Here is a 21,089-nt window from a genome sequence, read left to right on the forward strand (position 1 = left end):
CTTATACTCCTGTTTCTTTACTGGGCTGCAAGCTCTTTGAGGTCAGACATTCATTTTTCACTTTTGGTCCCTAGCAAAGTTTTAAGCAGACAGTAGATTCTGGTCACCCATTTGATATACGTAGTAAAACCATACTGAATTTGTGTTAATTCTCAGTTTCAGAGGAATACAAATAGTAGAGTAAAACGAGGAAGTGGGACTTCATTTTGTTCACTGGTAGTAGGTCTGCTATGAGGTGTGACTGTGGCTTGGCCTCCAGGAAGCAGCTGTATGGTCAGAGTCAGACATCACTGTGCTGCCCTCCTTACAAGCGTCCAGAAAGCACCGAATTTGAGCAGACAAATATGGCCGAGAGAACAGGATGAACAAATACATTTAATCTGATTAATCATTTTATTTTTATATGTTAGGCTGACTACAACAGGAATACAAGAGTTAAAGCCAATGGCCTTGACACTTGTGCGGAATAGTCATGCTGATGGCTATCCTCTGACAATATGCCTTTAATTAAGCTCTTGTTGGAATTTTTAAAAACCTTTCTTAAAACGTGGTTGGTTTCTTTTCATGTTCCAATTGAAAGGAAATTGGAAGAGGTGCCAATTTCGTTGTACTCTGAGGAAATCCACTGACTTCAGGACATATTAGTTTTGCACAGTCACAGAGGTAGCACTTGATGACTGAGAAAGCCACAGTCATCCCTGTTGCAGGTCCCAAAACTTTCATCTTGTCAGGTCAACCCAACTTAAAAGACACTGAGTAATGTGAGTATCTTTTCTAGATTCTTTGGAGTCAAGCCCATTTGCTGTCACAGAGCACCCCTTGGCATAGAGGCCAATCTCCTTCATGGCACAACACAAGGCTTTGTGGATGTTAGGTTATTTTAACTTGCTAATAGTGCATTTGCTATGAGGCTGGTTTTTACAACTTCTGGCTCAAATACTGTCACAAAACATTTGAAAGCCTGCCTTTTCTGTATTACTAAATAACTTCTCAGTAAATGATACCCACAAATACAAAATCACTGAGTGCAAATTTCAGTTGCATTTTGTGATCTGGTTACATAAAACTACTTTGACTTAAATTAATTCAAAGTTGGGGCTAACTAGATTTTTGTGACTATTTTATCTCTAAAATGAAGTTAAAAATTTGCATTTGAAACCTCTCTTTACTGAATTTAAAGAAACATTTCCAGTTAATACCCAGCATCATTTAAATGTTGGTAGTCTGTGTAGTTGAAAAGATGAACTTTCGCCTCTCTCTTTTAATCGTTGTAGATATTGCTTCACATCGTAAGAGCAGCCTACGTGGATGCCTACAAACGCACATCCCTGCTTCATATATTTTGACAGAGGGTAGAACATACTGAGAATAAAGGTAAGTATTTGCAAGTTCCCTCCACCGCTTCCTTTATACTCAATGCCAAATGTGGGATTTGCCTGTAAATGCCTCAAAAAGAGCACAACATTATGCTATAATTGGACCAAATAATCATAATCAGTTGTGACTTTGATACTTCTCCAATAAAGGATTCATATTTGGACAATAATTTTTCGGTCACAGTAAAAATCAAAAGATAAAGAGGTTTTGAGAGTCCATATTGGCTACAAAAGAAAACAGGACAAGCATTTCACACACACTTTTCTATGTGCACTCGCGTGTGTATGCATATGCACATGCACATACACACACAAACTAAACCATGTTCCCAGGGCTCAGTAGAGGAAGCACTTTTTCACTGTTAAGTGTAATGTTTTCAAAGAGGTGAAATGGCAAATTTAGGAAAGATTTAACCCAATTTTGCACAGATATTACCAATCATATTCTGTGAGGGCTTAGAGCAGAAGATTAAATAGCATTTTCCAAACAGCTACAGATTATCTGTCCCTAGATTTCAGGGCTGGAAGTCACCATCAGGGAATCCATAAGGCAGGCAAGCAGTTACCTGAAATCACCTTCAAGGTAAAGACCACACGGAGAGTGTGCTGTGTCAGCCTCCTACCAGCCAAGACAATCCCCAGGCAGACACTAGATAGCAATCACAGCATCATGATTGTTATGCTCAAGAAAACATCAAATAGTTGGGCATAATTTTCACCATAATCCGCAAACTTTAGCCTGAACAATGAAATTTAATCACCAAAAATATTAAATATTAGGGTTTCAGATAATGGAATTTCCCAAGTTATCTTTGGACATTTTCTTGTCTAAAAGATGGTCACAATGGCACTTAAAAAATAAATTGGAAAATAATATGGCTTCAAGTAGACAAATAAATAGGATTTTTAATGGACATCTTTGCATTATCTATTGCCTTCCTCTTGCTTTGGTTCCGTTGATAATTTCTCCCCAAGTTTTCTAATAAGTTCTGCGAGGTCTTCTGAATTCTGAGTTTTCTCTTCAAGGAGCTCATAGCGGAGGCTTGAGATGTCCTGTTTAATTTCCTTCAGTTCCCCTTTAAAAAACAAGAGAGATAGGAAGTCAACTATAAATATATAATGCAGAGAAACAAGTGATTCTGGAACAGAATGAAATCAGTCAGTTCCACACACATCTGTAGTTTGAATCCTTTCAAAGGAAAAAACTTCCTAAGGGGGCAGGTTTCAATTTTCTCAGCTAAAGCCTTTGGTTAATGAAAAGGTTATAGAGAAAAAATGGTAACAAAAGTCCCAAGGAAATTGGAAGAGGTGCCAATTCCGTCGGACTCTGAGGAAATCTGCTGACTTGAGGACCTATTAGTTTTGAACAGTCACAGGGGTAGCACTTGATGGTAGTGCCTTCTACTGAGAAAGCCACAGTCATTACTGTTGCAGGTCCCAAAACTTACATCTTGTCAGGTCAACCCAACTTAAAAGACACTGAGGAATCTGAGTATCTTTTCTAGATTCTCTAGTAAAAAGGAAACAAACATTCATGGCAAATGTTTGCAGGATTGGGGGCAAGAGCCTTTTACTTTTCCCAACCACTTCCTCATCCCTGCAAGCCACTCCCCAAAAGCAACAGTTACTTATGTCGCAAGTGACACCTGCCCCAACTCTGGAAAAACAGCCTATTTTCTGACACTATTTAGTAGCGCTGACGGTTGGTGAGACCCTCCCTCTCTTCCCTAGGAGGCTCACCCTCCCCAAACCGCTCTCTTCAGCTTTCCTCCAGCTCTACATCAGGGCTGCACCCACACTCAGGCTCAGGGGCCAGCTGGCCCCTGTTCAGCTCACCTTCATTCACGTCGTCACTCTCCCGATCTATCTGGGCTTGTAAGACGTATCTTTTAATGAGCCTCTTCATAATTTTCTAGACAAAGGAGAAACCCAGCTCAGTTTTATGTTTATGACAAATCTTTCATTTGGAATAACTGTCTGGGTCTTTCCCCTGCAAGGACCTTAGAAGTAATGCTAACAAAGACTAGGAGGATTTATCTGGCATGGAATGCACACTATCGGCAAATTATTACAGCAATTTTTACATTACCAGAGCTAATGACTCACAAGTTAATTCTTGAGAAAAGAATAGGCTTAGAAAAAACATCTACCCCTTGATGTTTACTGCTTATATTTTACTTGCAAAGTAGTAGAGTAAAACAATGCCTTTCATTTGAGGAGGTTGACGGTGTGTATAGTATTGGATGTGGAAATGGCAAATTAAGCAAACATACACTCATTTATGTTTTGACCTCCCTTACCAAGAAAGGTAGTTTTGATTTTATACTTGCTAATAATTCAGAAACGTCTAGTTTCTTTTTTTTTAGTGCATTACTTCTATTTTTTAAAATTTACATTAGCATATAGTGCAATAATGATTTCAGGAGTAGAATGCAGTGATTCACTCCCTACGTATAACACCCAGTGTTCATCGCGACAAGTGTCTTCCTCAATGCCCTTTGCCCATTTAGCCCTTCCCCCACCCACAATCCCTCCAGTAACCCTCAGTTTGTTCTCTATATTTAAGAGTCTCTTACGTTTTTCCCCCTCCCCGTTTTTATATTAGTTTCCCTTCCCTTATGTACATCTGTTTTGTATCTTAAAGTCCTCATATGAGTGAAGTCATGATATTTGTCTTTCTCTAATTTTGCTTAGCATAATACATTATAGTTCCATCCACATCGTTGCAAATGGCAAGATTTCATTATTTTTGATTGCTGAGTAATATTCCAGTGTGTGTGTGTGTGTGTGTGTGTGTGTGTGTGTGTGTGTATACACACACACTCCACATCTTCTTTATCCATTCATCTGTCAATGGACATTTGGGCTCTTTCCATAGTTTGTCTCTTGTCCATAGCACTGCGATAAACATTAGAGTATACGTACCCCTTCAAAACAGCATACCTATATCATTTGGATAAATACCTAGTAGCGCAACTGCTGGGTCTTAGGGTAGTTCTATTTTTTAATTTTTTGAGGAACCTCCGTAATGTCTTCCAGAGTGGCTGTACCAGTTTGCATTCCCACCAGGAGTGCAAAAGGGTTTCTCTTCCTCCACATCCTCGCCAACATCCATTGTGGCCTGAGTTGTTAATTTTAACCATTCTAACAGGTGTGAGGTGATATCTCATTGTGGTTTTGATTTGTTTTCCCTGATGATGAGTGATGTTGAACATTTTTTCATGTGTCTGTTTGCCATCTGGATGTCTTCTTTAGAAAAGTGCCTATTCATGTCTTTTGCACATTTCTTCATGGGATTATTTGGTTTTTGGGTGTTGAGTTTGATAAGTTCTTTATAGATTTTGGATACTAATCCTTTATCTGATATGTCATTTGCAAATAACTTCTCCCATTCCATTGGTTGCCTTTTAGTTTTGCTGATTGTTTCCTTTGCTGTGCAGAAGCTTTTTGTTTTGATGAGGTCCCAGTAGTTCATTTTTGCTTTTGTTTCCCTTGCATCCAGAGATATGTTGAGTAAGAAGTTGCTGTGGCCAAGGTCAAAGAGGTTTTTTCCTGATTTCTCCTCTAGGATTTTGACGGCTTCCTGTCTTATGTTTAGGTCTTTCATCCATTTTGAATTTATTTTTGTGTATGGTATAAGAAAGTGGTCCAGGTTCATTCTTATGCATGTCAGTGTCCACTTTTCCCAGCACCATTTTTAAAGAGACTGTCTTTATTCCATTGGATATTCTTTCCTGCTCCATCAAAGATTAGTTGGCTATATGTTTGCAGGTCCATTTCTGGGTTCTCTACTCTGTTCCACTGATCTATGTGTCCGTTTTTGTGCCAGTACCATACTGTCTTTATGATTACAGGTTTGTAATACATTTTGAAGTCTGGAATTGTGATGCCTCCAGCTTTGGTTTTCTTTTTCAGAACTGCTTTAGCTATTCAGGGTCTTTTCTGGTTCCATACAAATTTTAGGATTGTTTGTCCTAGCTCTGTGAAGGATGCTGGTGTTATTCTTATAGGGATTGCTTTGGGTACTATTGACATTTTAACAATATTTGTTTCTCCAATCCATGAACATGGAATATTGCCCCCCTTTTTTTGGTGTCTTCTTCAGTTTCTCTCATAAACTTTTTATAGTTTTCGGTGTATAGATTTTTCACCTCTTCGGTTAGCTTTATTCCTAGGTATTTTATGTTTTGTGGTACAATTATAAATGGTACTGATTCCTTGATTTCTCTATCTGCTGCTTCATTATGGGGGTATCGAAATGCAACCAATTTCTGTGCATTGATTGTAAATCCTGTGACTTTGCTGAATTCATAGATCAGCTTTAGACGTTTTTGGTTGAAATCTTTTGGGTTTTCCATATAGAGTATGATGTCATCTGAGAAAAGTCGAAGTTTGACTTCCTCCTTGCTGATTTGGATGACTTTTATATCTTTGTGTTGTCAGATTGCTGAGGCTAGGACTTCCAACTATGTTAAAAAACAGTGGTGAAAGTGGACACCCCTGTCATGTTCCTGACCTTGGGGGAAAGTTCTGTTTTTCTGCATTAAGGATATTAGCTGTGGGTCTTTTGTATATGGCCTTTATGATCTTGAGGTCTTATCCTTCCATCCCTATGTTCTTGAGGGTTTTTATCAAGAAATGATGCTGTATTCTGTCAAATGCTTATTCTGCATCTATTGAGAGGATCGTGTGGTTTTTATTCTTTCTTTTATTGATGTGATGCACCACATTGATTGTTTTGCGGATATTGACTCAGCCCTGTACTGGATTCAACAATACATTAAAAGAATCATTCACCATGATCCCACTTGAATAAGTTTGGAAGTTTTCCTTCCATTTCCAGTTTTTGGAACAGCTTCCAAAAGTAGGTGTTAACTCTTCTTTAAATGTTTGGTAGAATTCCCCTGGAAAGCCATCCAGCCCTAGACTCTTGTTTGTTGGGAGATTTTGGATTACTAATTCGATTTCTTTACTGGTTATGGGTCTGTTCAAATTTCCTATTTCTTCCGGTTTCAGTTTTGGTATTTTATATGTTTCTAGGGATTTGTCCATTTCTTTCAGATTGCCCAATTTATTGGCATATAATTGCTCATAATATTCTCTTATTATTGGTTTCATTTCTGCTGTGTTGGTTGTGATCTCTCCTCTTTCATTCTTGATTTTATTTATTTGGGTCCTTTCCTTTTTCTTTTTGATCCAACTGGCTAATGGTTTATCAATTTTGTTAATTTTTTCCAAGAACCAGATCTTGGTTTCATTGATCTGTTCTACTGTTTTGTTGTTGTTGTTGTTGTTGTTGGTTTCGACAGCATTGACTTCTGCTCTAATCTTTATTATTTCCCATATTCTGCTTGTTTGGGGTTTTATTTGCTGTTCTTTTTCCAGGTCCTTAAGGTGTATGTTACGTTGTGTATCTGAGACCTTTCTTCCTTCTTTAGGAATGCCTGGATTGCTATATACTTCCCTCTTATGACTGCTTTCACTGCATCCCAGAGGTTTTGGGCCGTCATGTTATTTTAATTGGCTTCCGTGTACTTTTTAATTTCCTCTTTAACTTCTTGGTTAACCCATTCCTTATTTAGTAGGAAGTTCTTTAATCTCCAAGTATTCATTGTCTTTCCAATTTTTTTCTTGTAGTCGATTTTGAGTTTCATAGTGTTGTGGTCTAAAAATATGCATGGTATGATCTTGATCTTTTTGTACTTGTTGAGGCCTGATTTGTGTCCTAGTATGTGATCTATTCTGGAGAATGTTCCATGTGTACTCAAGATGAATGTGTATTCCACTGCTTTAGGATGAAATGTTCTGAATATATCTGTTAAGTCCATCTGGTCCAGTATGTAATTCAAAGCCATTGTTTCCTTGTTGATTTTATGCTTGGATGATCTGTCCATTGTTGTAAGTGGGGTGTTGAAGTCCCCTGCTATTATGGTATTATTATCAAGGAGTTTCTTTATGTTTGTGATTGACTGATTTATATATTTGGGTTCTCTCAGGTTGTGGGCATAAATGTTTACAATTGTTAGGTCTTTTGGTGGATATACCTCTTAATTATGATACGATTCCCTTCCTCACTTCTTGTTACAGTCTTTATTTTAAAATCTATATTGTCTGATATAAGAATGGCTACTCCAGCTTTCTTTTGGCAACCATTAGCACGATAGATGTTTCTCCATCCCCTTACTTTCAATCTGAAGGTGTCTTTAGGTCTAAAGTGGATCTCTTGTAAACAGCATATAGATGGATCTTGTTTTCTTATCCATTTTGATACCCTTTGTCTTTTGATTGGAGCATTTAGTCCATTGACATTTAGAGTGAATACTGAAAGATAGGAATTTATTGCCATTATGTTTCTTGTAGAGTTGGAGTTTCTGGTGGTGTTCTCTGGTCCTTTCTAGTCTTTGTTGGTTTTGGTATTTTTTGTTTTCTTTTGTTTTGTTTTGTTTTGCTTCATCTTTTCTCCCCTCAGAAAGTCCCCCTTAAAATTTCTTGCAGGACTGGTTTAGTGGTCATGAACTTCTTTAGTTTTTGTTTGTCTGGGAAACTCTTTATCTCTCCTATTTCGAATGACAGCCTTGCTGGATAAACAATTCTTGACTGTATATTTTTTCCAATTCAGCATGTTGAATATATCCTGCCACTCCTTTCTAGCCTGCCAAGTTTCTGTGGATAGGTCTGCTGTGAACCTGATCTGTCTGCTCTTGTAGGTTAAGTACTTTTTTTTCCTTGCTGCTTTTGTAATTCTTTCCTTGTCTGTGTATTTTGTGAATTTGACCATGATATGCCTTGTTGATGGTTGGTTTTTGTTCAGTCTAATGGGAGCTCTCTGTGCTTCTTGGATTTCAATGTCTTTGTCTTTCCCCAGGTTAGGAACATTTTCCATTATGGTTTGCTCACATAAGACTTCTACCCCTTTTTCTCTCTCTTCATCTTCTGGGATTCCTATGATTTGGATGTTATTCCTTTTTAATGAGTCACGGAGTTCTCAAATTCTTGTATCATTCTTTTGCCTTAGTTTCCCTCTTTTTTCTCTACTTCATTATTTTCCATAATTTTGTCTTCTGTATTGCTGATTCACTGCTCTGCCTCATCCATCCATGCTGCCGTGGCATCCATTCAACATAGCATGTCAGTTATAGCATTTTTTTTTAAATTTTTTTAAACATTTATTTATTTTTGAGACAGAGAGAGATAGAGCATGAACGGGGTGGGTCAGAGAGAGAGGGAGACACAGAATCTGAAACAGGCTCCAGGCTCTGAGCTGTCAGCACAGAGCCCGAGGTGGGGCTCGAACCCACAAACTGCAAGATCGTGACCTGGGCTGAAGTCGGACGCTTAGCCGACTGAACCACCCAGACACCCCGGTTATAGCATTTTTAATTTCATCCTGACTAGATTTGACTTCTTTCATCTCTGCAGAAAGGGATTTATGCTTTTTTCAAACCCAGCTAGTTCTTATTATCATGATTCTAAATACTAGTTCAGACATCTTGCTTATATCTGTGTTGATTAAGTCCCTGGCTGTCATTTCTTCCTGTTCTTTCTTTTGGGGTGAATTCCTTCATTTTGTCATTTTGGAAGAAGAAAAAGAATTAGTGAAATAAAAGATAAAATTATAAAGTTGAAAACAACACAAAAAATTAAATAAAGGGAGCTAGATCCTAGATATGTTTTGATTTGGTTTTGAAAGAAACTTGATAGAATAGAGAAAAAAGGGAAAGAAAAAAGGCAAGAAAAAATATTTAAATGTTTAAAAATTATACAATAAAATAAAATGAAACGAAGTAAAATAGAATTTAAAACTTTAGAAAAAAGAAAAAGTGTAGTAAAAATATTTTTAAAAGTCTTAAACTGAAAAAAAAAATAAATTTTTCTCTTTCTGTATCCAAGAATAAGAAAAGAAAAAAACAAAAAAAAGAATAGATGGACCAGAGAACATAATGAAATCCAAAATAAATTACATCCAGTTTTCCCTAAAAATCTAACTAGGATGCACTTTATAGTCTGTGTAGTAAGCAGGTGGAGAGACTTGTGGTGGTCCTCTAGGGCATGTTCTTGGAGGGCTCAATTGGGTAGGGCTTGGTGTAACAGCTCCGTTCTCCACTAGGTGGTGCTGCTTAGCTTAATGGGGTGTATAGGTGTGGCGTGCATGTGTGTTTATGCACAGGTGTGGGAGAGGTAAAAATGGCATCACCCAGCTTCACAGTCTCTAGCACCAGAACTCTATGCTCTCACTCAGTGGCAATCAAGCACCCCTCCTTTGTCTTCTGTCTGCTCCCTGCTTCTACACTGTCTGTGTCCAAGCTGTCAGCCTGCCAGGCAGCACCTCTCTCCCAAATTTTATCTCAGATGGGGCTGTGTTTCCAAACCCCTCACTTCTGAGAGCCCTACAGCTTGGACCCCCTCCAACATTCTGAGGGAGGGTCTCACCGGGCAATGGCCAGGTGCTAGCTTGCCCCAGGTAACATTAGTGTGGCTGCGCTCTTGCAGAGGTTCAGAGAATGTGGCTGGGTGCCTGCTTGCCCCAGGAAAAGTTCATGTGCTCACACGGCAGCAGAGGCTCAGAGATTATGGCAAAACACAACACACAGCTAGCACCAGGTTTAACCATGCCCTGGCATCTTTGTTCCAATACCAGAAAACATGGCTGTTCTCTGGGCTCCACTGGGACCTTTTCCTATGGGGAGGTTGTATGGCCTCCACCAAATGCCCTCCTAGCAGAGGAATGGCTTCTTCCCTGCGGCCCATGGACCCCTCAGACCTCACTGTATGCTCCTAGGGATTCAGAGCTCTGTCAGAACTCCCTATCAGAGCTCTGCCAGGTATTGAGCTGAGGAGTTTCCAACTCTGTGTTCCCCTGTTTATAGAGTCCTAGTGGTACTGAAACCCTCTTCTTTCTCCTTTCTCCCTTTTTTGTTCAATCCATTGTGGGTGTTTTCACTTTCTCTTTCTCTCCATCTACTTTCAGGGGGAGTGCTTTTCCTATACTATACCGCCTGTCCCTGTCCCCTCTCTGCAAACAAAAACAGCTCCCTACCCTTCACAGCTTCTCTCTCCCCCAGTTCACCTCTCTGTGCCATGTACATGCTGAGTTCTGTGGTTCCAGTTAAGCAGATTGTTTGTTAATCCTAACATCAATTTTCCAGGTGTGAAAAATGGGTTGTGCTGATCTAGCTGCATTTCAGGGATGAGAGAAGCTGAGAACTTCCAGGCTGCTCCACCATCTTGCCCCTCCCAGTGCGCTGGAATGTCTAGTTTCAATGTAACAAAGTTTTCCCCCATCTGGGCTTCAACCATGAGAATGTTCGAAATGCAGGAGATTCAGTACCATGTGCAGGAAGTCCTGGGTGGATATATAGTTAAACCAAATCTAACTCTCTAAACCCCAAATTAAATGGTGGACAGTAAAATTCCACTTTTAAGAACTCATTCTAAGGATGTAACTGGGTGCATGGACAATGTTCATATTAGTACTACTTACAATAGTAGAAAAAAACCGTTAAAGTTCCATCAATAGGAAATTATTTTAATTATCATATATTTGTACAAAGAGTACTATACATCCATTAAAATTAATATAAATATATGTTTTGTGAAGTGAAAAACGGTTAGCCATTATTTAAGTACTATTAACTCCTTTATATATTATATATACAGTTATATAATATTGAAGTACATGTAAAATTATACATATACACATCATCACCTGGCAAATATCACCAAATAAGTAGTCTTTAAATCTCAGTAGTGGGTTTTGAGGTATACTTTATTCTCTCCTGTATGTTTTTTTTGTGAGGATAGACTTTTTACAATGAACATATAGGCCTTTTACAATGAACATGTAGACTCTAAGCTCTGGGATGCCAAGACTTCATCTATTTTATTTACTTATGTATCTCCAGTCCTTAGAAAGTATAGGCACATATTTGTTGAATTCATGCATTATTTTGATATTGAGAAAAACAACATAATAGTTCATTTTCACTTAAAGAATCACATAGTTTGGGATTTTAAATATTACAAATAACTAGTCTTAGTTTTCTAAAAAAAAAAAATCATGCTTACCTGATACTTTCCTGGAGGATTATTGAAACTATTTAACTGGAAATCTTGTGAGCTCCTTATACTTGATTGTTTACTATGCCCAAGCTGTAATTTGAAACGAATGAAAAATTCTTATTTTTCTTCTAAATAATGTAACGATATTTATTAGTTATATATAGGAATTTATAAGTTACATATGTAAATTTTTCATTTAATTTGCTTTATAGTCTATCTTCCAAGACAAACCAGAGGAACCTGAGGGGTGCTGGATCTCTCAATGGTTATTCAAGGTTGTCTGAGGACTTTCATAGACTTCATGGCTATCAGTCATGTAGTCATGACAGTCATGCTGTAACATTCTCACAGGCACATCTCTGATAGAGGAGGAGGCAAACAAGTTGGGGAAGTGATGGTGGTGATCTAAGAAGTCCTCTGTTAAGGGAGCAACAGGCCAGCATCCATGAGCACTATACCCACACTTGTAGGTGGGTGCCTGAAGTAACACAAGGGTAAGACTTTGTTGTGAGACAGAGTTCAGGGGCCAATAAAAAACAAATTAATGCATTTGAATTTTAGGATCTACATAGTATCATTTGGGCAGTACTTTTGAAACCATATATTTGCTTGAACAGGCAAATAAAAAGGATCTAAAACAATCTGCAATTAAGGTGGTAAAGTACTGTATACACACGCTAATAGGACACCTGAGTGGCTCAAGCTGTTAAGCATACAAGTTCATCTCAGGTCATGATCTCACGGTCCATGAGTTCGAGCCCTGCATTGGTGCTGTGCTCAAAGTTCAGAGACTGGAGCCTGCTTCAGATTCTGTGTGTCTCTCTCTCTGCCCCTGCCCCACTCATGCTCTCTCTCAAAAATGAATAAATGTTAAAAACTTTTTTTAAAAAAAAACATGCTAAGAAAATGATTAAAAAAACTCTTCATGGCATTCTCTAAAATGAAAAACATGGTTTTAAAAATAAATAAGTAGGAGAACCTGAGCAAAACACATCAGCTTCACATTTGTGTTTTTGTTTTTGTTGTTGTTGTTGTTTTTGGTGTACAACTGTTTTCCAAGGGACAAGAAACTTCAAGACCATCTTCAAAGACAGTGATGATTCATATTTCCCAATGGCATCTAAGTTGCTATAAGTAAAGCTCATTGAGAATTAAAGTCCTTAACTTCAATGCCTTGATGCTTTAAATGGCCACATGCTGACCTAAAACAGCTATGCACACATTCATCCAGTGAACACTGGACATTGATGGAGTGCCCTCTATATGAAGATGCTGTGCTATGGATTCTGGGTATTCAGTGAAGAACATAACAATCATTATCTTGCTAAGTTATATGCACAGGAAGAATATACTAAGGCTGATAAGATCCATAAAAACACAATATGCAATTTTGAAAATATTAGCACCCCTTTTCATGTAGCTATTTCCCCTTGTCTTTCAACCTCTCTAACAGTGTCAGCAAAATATCCATATTCTTTCACTTTATATTAACTTTAAACATAATTAAGATAAAATTATACAATTGGCCAAATGAACCAAAGAGAGGCAACTTGGATTCTCTAATAAAAGAGTGCTTGACAGAAATGTGAAGACTAAGGCTCTGCCACAACAGCTCTGGAGCAGCAGGTGAGATGCTGGAACTTTCTGCACTCTCTCCAACAATGAAGGGACTAGTCCAGTGGATACCTATTCTCCTTCAAGTCCTACTAATCTATGGATGTGGGAAACAAATGCAAACTTCAACATGTTTTTAACAATGTAATTTTTAATATTTATTCTTAAAAATAGTTATTCATTTATCTTTATGATGATATAATGCTTCCTGGCTTTCAAACCATGATTTATGCTTTAAGGGCACCATTAAACGTGACGACAAGATTCAAGCCCACTTTCATCCCCCATTTTTCATGATATAGCATGGAGGGTGAGGACAGGTTCATAATCAGAGGAGAGGATCCAGACAAAGGGATCTTTGTGCATTGTGCCTTTGACTTATTTACCACGTATTCATTAATTTACAACCTCATGATTGGAAGTTATTAATTTGATGTCTCCTTTCGTTAGGGGCCACTAGTACATCCAAAAAGTGCTCATGGAAATAAGAAAGTGAAAAAAATGTTTCTTTGGGACTTTTATTCTTTTGAAGATGAAGAAACCTTAACATTTGATATGTCAATCACCTCCAGTTAAGGCAGCTCAGGACACTACATGCCTATAGGGGCGGGGGGGGGGGATTTAATAATATATCAACATCACCCAGGCCTTCGTTCATTCACTCATTTCTATTTTAAGGGCTTTGCGTGTGCTGTTCCCAGTTCTTGAAATGCTCTTTTCCTGACTGGCTTATTTGCTCTGCCTCATCTTTTGGGTTTTAGCTTAAAACGTAAGCTCCACAGAGAGGTTTTCCTGCCCACCTTATGAAAAATAGATCTGGAGCCAGCTAGGTCACTTGACACTTATTTTATTCACTGGCTTGGTTACATGTTTATCTACATCCTGCTGGGCTCTATGGAAGGAGAGATTTTGTTTAGCTCACCTCACTGTCCCTGGAGCCAGAACTGCTGGCAGATGGCAAGTGCTCAGAAAGCACTGGTTGGTGAAATAAAGGAAGGAAAAAGTGCTTCTGGGTCACTGATGGGGTTCACTGGCTGCTAGACACCTTGCTATAGAAAACATGTTCAATCGAGGTTTGTGAACCAGTTGGCTGCAGCTCAACATAGATGGTAAAGGTACATGTAAACTGTAAAGAACTGAACTGAAGGCATGAGGCTGATGCTGTACCAACGAACACACCGGACGGCACAGCAGAGGTAACAGTGGCAGGTATGTCAGAAAATGGCATTCTGTTCATTTGAGAATGTGTGTGATTACAGATTGTCCAGACTGTAGATCTTGAAGCGTCAATGGCCACAGCTTCTGTGTATTCGTAACATTTCAGTACAACACACAGCACTCCCACCACTTCATGCTCTCAATAGGTAGAGTCCAAAGATTCTTCATTCCAACAGTTATTGACACTTTGGGCTGGATAAGTCTTTATTGTGTGGGGCTTCCTGTGCATTGTAGAATGTTTAGCAGGATCCCTGCCCTCTACCTACTAGATGCCAATAACAGCTCCCCTGTCCGGTTGTGACAACCAAAATGTCTCCAGGTATTACAAATGTACCCTGAGGTGCCGGTAGTGGGGGCAGAGGATGGATCACCCCTGGTTGGGAACCACTGGTATAGTTGAATGGTATATGACTAAACAGTTATAAATTCACATGGATCACTCTTATGTGACTAGTTCTTCTCTAAATCTGAAATATAAACTTGGATACAAATATAACAAAAAATTCTAATCAGTTTCTAATATATAATAGTCATATAATAAATACTTGTTACAATCATATGAAAGAAAGGGAATGTAAGGATAAATTTACTCAATGGTGCAAAGAAGCACCATTACCACTTGGTGGCAGAAAATTCTAATGTAGAACGAAGTGTTCCCATGGCCAGCTATTCAAGCAGGCTAGAAAGTCAGGGGGATTCAACTGACCAAATGAACTTAGGGATGTGGATATCTATAAATGGTAGTGATGTGTGAAATGCAACGGGAGTGGCAGCAGGAAGAGCTGGCTTTAAGCTTTGTTCCTGACTCATGTGAAAATACACTGATTCTGAATGAGCTACTGTCTATCTTTGTTTTTATACCACATCTCCTGCATTCTTTATGTTTTCTCTTGTTCATTTCCTAGTAATTATTTTGATATTAGCATTTAGAGTAAAGCCAGGAACAGAGCAATGAGCTAAAAATGTATAGATACCATGTTCAGTCCACAGGGATGCAGACATGAAATGCACCACGTGGGGGCAGTGCTTATAAGCTCTTGCTTTGGAATCAAGTAGATCTGAATTTGAATTCTGGCTGTTGTTTGCAATGAGACTGTGGGCAGGTTACTTCAGCTCTACTGTCCTCGGGTTTCTCATGCATGAAATAGGGGAAATAATATTACCTAGCTGCTAGAGGTGGTGTAAGAATCAAACAGGAAGGCTGTGGGATACACCGCTGGACATACAGTAGATGCTCTACAAGTGTCAGCAGCTATTACTGTTGTACAGAAGGATAAATATCTACTATGTGGATTTAGTCCTATTTCATGTTTCTTTTTCTTTTTTTTTTATTTTTAGTGTTTATTTTTCTTTGAGAGAGACAGAGACAGAGACAGAGAAGAGCATGGGCATGGGAGAGGCAGAGAGAGAGGGAGACCCAAAATCCAAAGCAGGCTCCAGGCTCCCAGCTGTCAGCACAGAGCCCAACATGGGGCTCGAACTCATGCACTGAGAGATCATGACCCGAGTTGAAGTCGGAGGCTCAAGTGACTGAGCCACCCAGACACCCCTCATGTTTCATTTTAATCTAGTCTAGTCTACTCTGCTGAATATTACTGTTCACTGATGTGTCCATGACAAAGTCATTCAGGGAATGAAATATTCTGTGATTCCCATGATTCCCACACGCAGATGGGCCTTAGAATATCCTAAGGCCTAACTAAAGTACACACTTCCACACCCCAATGCCAGAAATTTTAATTCAATATGCCTGGAGAAAAGGATTGGGAATTTGTACAAAATCAACATGTATCAGTTATATGTGACTAATAACAAAAAAAATCTGCACATGTCACTCAACCCAGTGCCAAACAGACAGAAAATGCTAAAATGACATCTATTGCATAGGACGCCAGAGCCTGTCTGCAACTGACAACTTGAAAGTGATCCCTCCTGGAGCTCGAAGAGAGCGGTTATTCAGGAAGTTATCAGCATCTTCAGGTTTATGCATCATACAGTGTGGCAGAGATGGGACTTGAGTTATGCTGGCCTCTCAGAATTTATCTGAAAAGCTAATGCTAGCAGCCAATTCAGGGACCTTCAGAGCTAAAGGATATAACCCAAGATAATAAATAGGTCTTCTCACTTTGTTTCAAAAAGTATTTTTATGTGGCTCATTCCACTGATTTCTATGGTGCACCCAGAGCACGTGTGGAGGTGATGTTGGTGGAACCTAACCACTTTTGTCCTCAGGGAGTCAGAAGATCTGAGTGAAATGGAAACTTAAGCGTTGTTTTGGAAGTAGACTTCATGAAAAAGAGAGCAAACGTTGCACAAATTGGTAAGAAAGAAGGAACCGTGGGAGTTTTTCTTAGTCCCTATCAGGGCCAAACACATTCCAGTGGAAACCCACTTCAGTAACAATAGGCAAACCTGACTGGAAATATAAACGTGTGCTGTAAAAGCACTCTCCCAGGAGTGTAGCTAATGTATCAAGCAAAAGCAAGTTGTGGGCGTCAGTTCTGTTCATCACAAGCTTACATGGCAAGGAAAAGTAAAGGAGATGGCTGCATTATGTCAGTCCTCTAGGAACCAAATGCCAAGACACAGTAAGAAGTAGGAGATGTGCTTAGAATCATGCCTGTGACAAGTAACAGGGAGTAGGAGCAGGGGGTAGAAAACGGTCTTAGACCGTGGGGCTTGGCTCACTGTGAAAGAGGGAAAGGTAAAAAGACCAAAAAAGTCAGCCAGCCTGACTGGGAGCTCCAGCACCAACTGCTCCGAGGCAACCCTGCCCTGGTGAAGAAAATGACCGACAGGTAGAGAGGCTCTGCTGGATGTGTGTATGCCCACCCCCACCCCACACTGCTCAAGGGCAGTGAATGAGATCTCCATTGGGTCCCGGATGCTCCTCTATCAGTTTAATTTTTCCTGCTTTACATCACTATCCCTGTATTTCATTACCCACAAGTACCCAAACATATATGCTTAATATCTGTCTTAAAGATATACACCATTCTTTCTTCTGATTAACTGGACATAAGCTTATTTCCATCACTCAATAACAGATCTTTGAGGCATTATTAACACAATTAAAATCTTTAATGTATATATTACCTGTTTCTTGAAATTGCTTCTGAACATTTGTCCTTTTTTCTGAAAAGATAAGCCTGGGCACACATATGACTTCATGTTTTCAAATATGAGCTTACCTGTTTTTTGTCAAGTGATAATTTTGAAAGGTCTTCATGACTTCCCCAAATTCCAAATTTCTTTTCTTCATTTCTCTTTTAAAAACAGATAGTAAGATGAGTACAATTGCTAATTCTTCATTTAGAATTACAAAAACAATTTCATTCTTTATTCCATATCTTAAAAGCCATCTGGTCTGATTCTGTAGCAAGTTTCAAGAAGAGAAACATGTTCTTATTGGGTGCTTCCCATTGGTGAGAACAATGAATTCTCTCAGGTTGCTGTTCCATTAGAACTGTAAACTCCATTAATTAATGTAAGTAAAGGAGTATTAAGTAAAGGGAGGGACATTGCTGCCATCAACCCACTGAGTTCTAGAAGTTAGACATCCAGAAGAGTGCTATAGATGGCCTGTTTCTCCAAAATTTCACACAGTATAGTAATAACTACATTTAAAGCAGGTTTTATAATTCTCAAGGTCCTGGGGCGCCCGGGTGGCTCAGTCGGTCAAGCATCCTACTTCGGCTCAGGTCATGATCTCACAGCTCGTGAGTTCAAGCCCTGCATCAGGCTCTGTGCCGACAGCTCAGAGCCTAGAGCCTGCTTCAGATTCCGTGCCTCTCTCTCTCTCTGCCCAAACCCACTTGCATTCTGTCTCTGTCTCTCTCAAAAATAAATAAACATTAAAAAAATTATAATTCTCAAGGTCCTTTTATATACTCATTTGATCTTTATGATGTAGATATAAATTTTATTCCCATAGTACAGTTGAAGAAAGTAAAGCTCAGAGAGTTTATTATTTATTTGAGAACCCCAAATGGTGAGTGGCAAGCAGAGCAGGAATTATTTTCTCTCAGTGATAGAATCTTAGAATGGCTAGAAACTTTTACGATCATTTGGCTCAACTGCCCACTCACTGTTGGAATATCTTCTATAAATTCCTAATATTGGTCATTCAGCATTTATTGATTACATGCAGTGATGGGGAACTTACTACTTTGCAAGACAGCCCACTCTGTTAGACAGATATTTTCTTTGATTTTTTTAATGTTTACTTATTTTTGAGAGAGAGACAGAGCGTGAATAGGTGAGGGGCAGAGAGAGAGAGACACACACAGAATATGAAGCAGGCTCCAGGCTCCAAGCTGTCAGCACAGAGCCCAATGTGGGGCTCAAACTCACGAACCTCAAGATCATGATCTGAGCTGAAGTTGGACCCTCAGCCGACTGAGCCACCCAGGCGCCCCTGGACAGATGTTGTTGTGACAAGTTTGTTTTTAAATAGAACTACAGCTGAACTATTTGCAACTTTTGCCCATGGCATCTCTCCCTGTTTTTGAAGGGACAAAAAACAAGTATACCCCCTAGTCAAAACTGAGAGTTCTAAAGATATTCACCTTGTTCCCCTTCAATCCTCCTTTTTGGACGTAATCCCCAAGTCCTTCAACTCCCCATCATATGACGCCTTACATGCACCTGTCCCCATGCTGGCCCTTCTCCTCTGAATGCATCCATCTCTCATTGCTTCTCCTGGATGTGGTTCTGCACCAGCAGAGTTCCTGCACAGGGTAACTGCCTCTCCTCCATACACAGTGGCACACAACTTTCCACACTTCTGAATATACTGCTAACCCTCATCTAAACACTGCACCTCTTCTATGTTTCTTGAGATTGCTTCCTGCATAACTGTTTCCATTTAATACCCCTAGATCTTTCTTTCTTGAACTACTTAATGCCAAGCCTAGACTCACATATTACATGTGAGTAAATGATTTCTAAGTTTTCAGTGAAGAAGGTAGAGTCTGTCAAATTCCCCCAAGCTACTGATGCTTTACCAGGCTGTGTGAACTGAACATGAGGTGGGGCTTGTGGCCACAACAGCAAAAATGGGGCCAGAAGAGCTCTCCTTTCGAGTACCCTCTACAGACAATGTAATACATTATTATAGTTACATTTCATCAATTTTTCCTGTATTCTTTCAAGTAGGAAATGTCCAAAGTGTTCCTCTCAAGTAGATACAAGCCAAAGGACTGTGCTCATTTGGCAATGATCGGACGTGTCATCATGGATCACTTCTTTTAAATGATCCTAGCATTTAAAAACATAATTTTAAATTATCAAGTCAAATTACCTTGTTCATCTCTGCATCCTCCTGGAAACCTTTTTTATGGGCCTGGAACATCTCAGAAATCCATTTTTTAAGCCTCACTAAGAGATAAAACAGGGACTTTGGACTTGGCACCAGGTTGAAGGGAACAGGTAATGTTCTCCCCTCTTCAAAGTAGGAAAACCAAAGCTTGGCTCTTGCAAATTTCCACTCGACATCAGCATCGTCCTGTGCAAACACACACGTCAGTTCAGCAGAGAGATGTGAAAACTGAATTACTGCGGTGCGACCCACACTGTGTACCTAGGCAGGAGCAATGGTACCTGCAAACACTCTCAGGCCCCAAACACCACTCCAAGATTTTTTTAATGTTAGGGTTCTACTCACACTCTCTCCAAAATCTGTCTGAAATTTTATCACACTTAGAGAACTACAGATCTCAGAATGTGCTTACGTTTATAAACACCCTGAAAGGTATAAATGGATTTTTCTACATTCTGAAAAGAACACTATGAAAAATTATTCACTCTTTTGTTCGACACAAGATCATAAGTTTGATTACTTTGGGACACATTCCAAAATTTCTGGAATAAAAGTTTGTATTATCACTCCAGATTCGAGAAATGGTCACTTTTGAAAATCACTACAAAAAAGATTTGAACACTGGTGGTATTCGTAAGCAACAATTTTTAAAAATAAAATGTAAATTCAAGCTGATATAGTATTTCTAAGGTTTTTTTTAAAAAACAATAATGAATCTGACATTTCTCCTCCTTATGACCTACTACCTACCACACACATTGATGTTGCATTTGGAACCAAAGAGTTAAAATTTTCTAGATTACTGGACAAACAACTATATGAAACAGGCAAAGAACAAAAGGAAACACAGCCTATGTTTTCACCACCAATGAGGAGTTGATGCCTGGCATAAGTTAAAACATGTAGTCACAGACTATACACATGTACAGAAATCATACCTCAATTTCCTGGAATGAACTGTTGATCATTGCAATTAACATATTTAACAAAACAATGACCATTGTGACATTATAGACTCCATAAAGAACATAACCGATATTTTCAATGAATTTGTGATTATAGTTGATGACCACCGACTTCACTTCAGAAAGTCCAAATATAGCCCAGAACAGTGTCTTAAAACTCTCCTCAACTCTGGGGAAAAATAAAGAGAGAAAGGAAATAATACAGTGTATAAATGACAATAATACCATAATAAAAGTGAGTTGATTGTGTGTTTGCGAATTACTAAATATTCATGAGAAAATCCTTTACTTCTATGAACCTCGGTTTTCCTTTCTGTAAAATGAATACAATAGGTTTTATTTCCCGGATGGTTGCAGGGCTGAAGTCATACTGTGCATATGAACCAGTCAGCTCAGTATCTGGCACATAATAGGCACTCAATAAATGTTATTAACATAACTTCATAACCACAGATACTAACATAAGTAATCCATAGCTTTGGTAATGGAGTGTTAAATGTATTACTTAATAAAAATAATACAATGTTAGAGTCTTAT

The 21,089-nt window shown here is 38.9% G+C and overlaps 1 protein-coding gene across 9 annotated transcripts in view; it reads right to left on the bottom strand.

Moving 5' to 3' along the window:
• Positions 1-379: 379 nt before the first annotated feature.
• Positions 380-21,089, bottom strand: part of TRPC6 (transient receptor potential cation channel subfamily C member 6) — a 133,285-nt gene continuing 112,575 nt past the window's right edge. For 8 of the 9 annotated variants that reach the window (XM_023239036.2, XM_023239035.2, XM_045038173.1 and 5 more), the window contains 6 exons: positions 20,526-20,721; positions 19,570-19,773; positions 17,459-17,533; positions 11,442-11,525; positions 3,213-3,288; positions 380-2,452 (listed from right to left, as the gene is read on the bottom strand). In XM_023239036.2, the coding sequence (XP_023094804.1) occupies positions 2,301-2,452; positions 3,213-3,288; positions 11,442-11,525; positions 17,459-17,533; positions 19,570-19,773; positions 20,526-20,721 (787 nt within the window). In that variant the 3' untranslated portion in view covers positions 380-2,300. Of the gene's footprint in view, positions 2,453-3,212; positions 3,289-11,441; positions 11,914-17,458; positions 17,534-19,569; positions 19,774-20,525; positions 20,722-21,089 lie in introns of those variants that run through there. The other variant, XM_045038168.1, reaches the window with a different exon arrangement.

This window comes from Felis catus, chromosome D1, assembly GCF_018350175.1.
Source record: "Felis catus isolate Fca126 chromosome D1, F.catus_Fca126_mat1.0, whole genome shotgun sequence".
Classification (NCBI taxonomy): domain Eukaryota; kingdom Metazoa; phylum Chordata; class Mammalia; order Carnivora; family Felidae; genus Felis; species Felis catus.